Below are 6,026 nucleotides of genomic sequence, written 5' to 3' on the forward strand. Positions count from 1 at the left end.
TTTTTGATTTTGACAACGGCATCCGATTTGCACGTCGAAACGTTAATAAAATCATTTTTTTTAGTAAAATTGTGACTTATTTCCAATTATAAATAGTTAATTACAAAAATTCCACAAGAAAATAGTTTCATAACAATATATATTTCCTTTTTCCCGTCGGTTTTAACACTGAGGTGTCAGTAATGAAAGCTGGGACAAATCTAATGGTGATAGATGTATACATGTAATTTTTTATGAAGTAGGTACAGTGTAAGTAAGAAATATAGTGGACGGTTAGATTTGTAGGTTTTGGTAGTTCTGCTTTTATGCGGCTGCTGAGTTTTTCTGGTAAATAAAAAGGTCGTTAAAATTATTAGTTTTTCACATCTGCATATACCGTTAAATCAGAACAAATCGGATGTGCTAAAATTAGTTTTGGCCATTTTTTATGTGCACTTAACATTACAGGTTTTAATGATATACCGCGAACAGCTCATCGGCAGATAGAACCGTGTGAGTTCCACCATCCGCGAGACCCCACTTATTTCTACTTCTCCAAAAACATCAGGTAGAGAGGTACTTAAGGAGACCACCGAACGGAGATTCTCCAGTCTTGAAGCGATAGCTCTGGACTCCAACGCCAGCCAAGCGAAATGAGCGAGGTAGGCCGACCTGCGTAGCAAGGTGCACGGTATTGAAGTGATTCGCATACTTGTAATTAAACGGTAGCCGTGAAGTGAACCTGCTCCCGAAAAATTATTAATATTTTGATCGCGTGCCTGTTTGTATCTTACACTGGAGTGGGGTGTAAGGATATTTCATTTTGATATTCATTTTGCTTTTCTTTTGCAGACGTCTATCCGGGGGAGGACTTCGCTGCAACGGGACGAGAATTGTATTTTGTTTTTTTTTTATCTGTACATAATTACATTGAATATATTTATTTTGTTTTAACCTGTGTTTTACTGAGTCCGTCGTCTTGAAAGAGCTACCCGTCACAAGGTACTCTCCCTCGTACCGCATGCTTGCATTGTTAACTGATGTAGAATAGCTTTGTAATTACTCTTGTTATTGTTATAAATATTGATACTTAAAAACGTTTAACTTCATAAAAATATAGTTTAATCTTAAATTAAATTTAATATACAATTAAAAATTTTTAAAATTAAAACCTACACTCTGTGGTCGGTCTAAACAAAAAAAATTTCTTTTTCGAACATGGTCGGTGTAAACAATAAAGAGTCTTAAAGTTTTTCCACTATATCTCTTATGTATAATAGATATACCATTCTACTTAAAGGGGACTAGGTTGTTAACAAAACGATAAAGTCTCGTAAGCAAATATTAATAAACGGAGCAAATCAACAAATTCAAAATATGTTCATTTATTAACCATCTCATTATTTGTAAATATAGAATATTTTGTAAAATATTTCATAATTTTTTTTTATTTCTATGATTCGTCTGCCCAATTATAATACGTTAGTTAGTATGCAGATGGTCTAAAAGCTTTATCCTTTTTCATACATATTTCGACGTATCTACTTAACTCAGATTTTGTACTCGGGTATCGTTTTTCTTTGTGCCATGTTTCTGAATCCAAAGTTGTGTCGGTTTGCCACCATCCTATCTATAAAGAAAAATAAAATATTTTTTATTGAGAATAGTAGATTCGGTTTTAAAATGACTAGATAAATGAAAATGGTCTTCCAGTAACTTGTCGTTGCATCGTTTTCTTGGTCTTCCCACTGATCGTTCATCTCTCGCAGTCTTTACTACATTATTTCTTGCCATTGTGCTTACATATTTGTCCCATTCTGCTCTTTTGTTTCTTATCTAATCCTTCTTAATGTTCTTCATTTTGCATCGTCGTCGTATATCTGCACTTCCAGCTCTGTCCCATAGTGTCGATGTGATTGTTTTTTCCATCCAGAAGCGATTTTATCTTTGCTATTTCTAGCCTTTTATTATTTTTATTCTCTCTCTATGTCAGGTCGTATTTCTGTCTGCATATGTCATTATTGATCTAATGACTGTTTTGTAGATTCTACATTTCACTTATTTCCCGATATTTTTATTTCTCCATATTGTTTCATTCAGACATCTTGCGACTCTGTTTGCTCTATCCAGTTGATCTACCTCCGCTTCGAGCTTTCCGTAGCTAGACGGTATGATGACTAGATATTATGTAAACTACTATCACTAATCTATTACTATTTTCCGACCCTCCAGCTTTAATTTACATCTTACTAGATTAGCTATTATAACCATCCATTTTTCCTTTTTTAGGGAAATTAACATGTTGTTTTTTGACAATTATATTAAATTAGTACAGCATAGGTTGTTAATCACCTTCAGGGCCGGAGATAACGGGCCTGCAAGGGATGAACTGTAGGCGAGCGCCTCTGCTTGGAGGGAGCTTGTATGAGCTTTCTGAGCTGGTAATATACAAAATACTAATTAAAACAAAAACGGAAAGGCGCCTATGCTAGTTTTACAGGCGGGCACCTTATACCCTAGCGCTGGTACTGATGACCTTTACTACTTTGAGAGGTTAGTACTGTACCGTAAAATGGGGTTACTTTGACCGCTGGGGTGAATTTGACCGAAAACATAGAAAAATATCTATTGTGATATACTTCAGCCACCCTGTATAATTTTTAAAATTATTTTTAACGATTCAAATTTATAAATATCGTAAGAATTCATTTTTAATTAAAAAAAAGAATTAATATTCCAAGGGTTGTTAAATCCACCGATATAACGAATTAAGAAAAAATGGTTTAAAAAACGGTCAAATTAACCCCACTTACAAGAAAAATAATTTTACAGGCAAAATGCATAATACGGTCAACTTCCCCCCAGATGGGGTGATTATTTTCCCCTCCCCATGATTATTTTCTTGTAATTATAATCTAAGCTACTGAAAGTAGACGCCTAAACCCATAACATATTTGCATATAGAAAAATGTAGCAAAATTTAAAATATGATTTTTATAGGATTAAAATACAAAATCGGTCAAAGTCACCCCATTTTACGGTATTGTAAAGTTACCTTTTTTGTATTCAAATATCATCAACATTTACATGTAAATGTTGATGAAATTGAAATTTAGAAAATACTTGCATAAAATTGATATTGTTAAGTTAAAAGTATATAGTATATAGGTTTGTTCCAACTCGATACAAAACCGTCGCTGAACCGTTACGCGCATGCGCAATAACGAATAATTATGCACAGTATCACATTTTTCGTTACTGCGCATACTCCTAACCGTTCAAAAACGGTTTTGTATCGAGTTGGAACAAACCTTATGAAATACACTTTTACCTAAATCAAAAACATCTGTGAGAACGTTACATCAAATAGAGGACGCGAAGACACATAAAAATTCAGCTTAAGTCGAGGAGTACGACAAGGAGGCAATATTTGACCTAAATTGTTCACGGCAACTCTAGAGTCAATATTTAAAAACATTCAATGGCCAGATCTGGGCATCAATATAGATGGAGAGAGACTAAATCATCTGAGGTTTGTTGATGATGTTGTATTAATCGCAGATAACTTACTGGATACAGTTTCTTTGATACATTCGCTTAAAACTCTGTCTGAGAGAGCAAAATATACTCCGAGAAAACTAAACTTAGGACAAATCTCATACCAAGTGGAAATATAACTATTGACAATAAATGATACGATACAACAAACAAACACTTGCAAATATCTGGGACACGAGATCAAAAGAAGCAGAGAAAATCAAACACATGAAATACAGAGGCGAATATGTCTGACATGGGCAGCATTTGGCAAACTAAGCCATATTCTAAAAAAGACTAATTCTCATGTTTCTCAAGCGAAAGGTTTATAATCAATGTGTTTTGCCTGTACAAACTTATGGAGGAGAGACTTTAACACTGACCAAAAATCAAAAATTCGCGAATAAACTGAGAGTTACACAATGAGCCAAGGAACGTGCAATGCTGAGCGTGAGCCTTCGAAACTACAACAATCAGGCAAAGATCAGGAGTTCAAGATGGAAACTTAGCTAGAACACAAGATGGACAGTGAACACGACGAATCATGAAATTTGGGCCCAGAAACTATCAAAGAAGCCGAGGAAGACCACCGACTAGATGGCCGACGACATAAAAAGAGTAGTGGAAAACTGGTTACAAGCGGCCCAGTATAGAGAACACTGGAAAGAACTGAACAAGGCCTATGTCGAGCGGTGGACTCGATTGGCTGATTGATGACGGTGTGAGATATAAGTAAACAATTTGACCCGAAATTTGACTATTTTTAATAAGATGAGCAATAGGCCCAATAATGTGAAAATTTGTCATGCTTTTCATGATCTGATTTAAACATATTACCTCCATTGCTGTTGTTCCAGGATAGTTGTACATATCTATAGGTCCGTCGGGTTTGCGTACATATTTTCTCTTCATCTTTTCTAATCTTTCGTGTGATCTATAAGCATAACCATCAGCATGTCCAATGTAACAGTCTAATATTTTAATTTTTTCTGAAAGAGATTTTTTTACCTTACTTTCTGCTTTCAGTGGATTTTTGGGTGGTGCGATTGGTTCAATGTAATCTGCTCTCACCATATCCGAAAATGGGTCGGAAGAACCATAAAAAGTGAGACCGAAAAAATCCATTATTTAGTATTTTAAAAATGTATGATTTGAATAGATATTGATATTATTTTATTGACATTATTGATTATTATTGACATAAGTTAAAGTGTTAAAAGGTATCTATGGTAAAATAAATAAACAGTAACAGATAAATATAAATACTCAAAATTTTATATGCAAAGTATTTATCTGACGAGAAAAATTACGAGAAATAAAAGAATGAGGAGCTTTTCAGCCAATTTTTGCTAAACAAAAAAAGATATTCCCTATCAAAACTTGCTCAGGTATGACGTAGAATAAATTTCAAAATAGTATATTAATTTTTCATTATAAAATAAAAATACGTAACGCAACAAACAGCAGGGAGGTAGGTGGTGAAGGAGTGTATAAATAGACTGAAGTGTAATTAAATAAAAATCATAAATTATGTAAGTTATATTAAGTTATTTTTCCGCAAATCGCCAGGAAATTTTGACATTCCTGTCAAAATTTCTTGAAGAAAAAGTCAGGACTTCCTTACTGTAAGGAAATGTCATAAATGATATTTCCGTACAGTTGTTAGTGTTCTATTTATAAGCGTCAAGTTTGACAATTCAACCTCAATACGTTTCCATAGTAACCCAAGTAATTTTATTAGGAATTTCAAAGCACCATTTATTTGGGAATAAAATTATCGCGTTTTTTTTAAATCAATCAATATCTGTCGAATTTTAAACGATTTGCGGAAAAATAGTATGTTTACCTCGTAGGAAAAGCCACATTCCTGGACTCTGTGTTGCTAAGTCTCGGCTTGCGCCTCGACTTAGCAATCTTCACAGTCGTCCAGGAATGTTAAGCTTTTCCTACCCGGTAAACAATGTACTATTTTAGTTATGTCATCAGAAATGTAAACATTTTAGCCCTATGCCTACAAGACCTGTTGCGTTTAATAAATAAACACAACAAACGTAGGCCTGAAGTTTGCAACATTAATGCAAAAAATATATAATTTTATTGGTCTGACATACATATTATGATATGCTCTAAACCCATAAATGCATTTCATTTGTTGCAGGTAAATCGAGTTTTTTAATTATTATTCCAGCCGCAGTAGATTCATCTTGATTTTTTTATTCATACCTTCAGGTTTTTTTCCCTGGAAACCGTCTGTTTTAAATCGGTTGTACTGCAGTCACTTGGCTTATTGTACATCTTACATTCGTTTATGAAACCCATTCCAGAATTCTGGAACCCTGTACCAGCTTGTACAAGTACAGGTCTAGTGGGTGGGTGCCATATATATTTGGAGTCACTTCGATGTCTCCGAAAAGTGTTTGCCACCTCCGATCCAATGCCTCATAGTCATGCAAAATATGGTTGACTGTTTCAGGTTCTCTGTTACAGAGTCTGCAGCTCAAGTCTCCATG

At 34.4% G+C, this 6,026-nt stretch overlaps 1 protein-coding gene across 1 annotated transcript; it reads right to left on the reverse strand.

Moving 5' to 3' along the window:
• Positions 1-1,367: 1,367 nt before the first annotated feature.
• LOC126881336 (uncharacterized) lies at positions 1,368-4,695 on the reverse strand. The gene is made up of 2 exons (XM_050645560.1): positions 4,354-4,695; positions 1,368-1,609 (listed from the first exon to the last, which is right to left on the reverse strand). Exons 1-2 carry the CDS (start codon positions 4,639-4,641, stop codon positions 1,466-1,468), a joined length of 432 nt encoding a protein of 143 aa, XP_050501517.1. The 5' UTR covers positions 4,642-4,695; the 3' UTR covers positions 1,368-1,465.
• Between the last annotated feature and the right edge of the window lie 1,331 nt (positions 4,696-6,026).

Source organism: Diabrotica virgifera, chromosome 3, assembly GCF_917563875.1.
Source record: "Diabrotica virgifera virgifera chromosome 3, PGI_DIABVI_V3a".
In the NCBI taxonomy this organism is placed as follows: domain Eukaryota; kingdom Metazoa; phylum Arthropoda; class Insecta; order Coleoptera; family Chrysomelidae; genus Diabrotica; species Diabrotica virgifera.

Coding starts and splice junctions, on each gene's coding strand:
- LOC126881336 (XM_050645560.1), bottom strand. CDS start 4,641: ATGGATTTTTTCGGTCTCACTTTTTATGGTTCTTCCGACCCATTTTCG. Junction 1,610..4,353: donor CTGGAACAACAGCAATGGAG/GTAATATGTTTA, acceptor TTTTCTTTATAG/ATAGGATGGTGGCAAACCGA.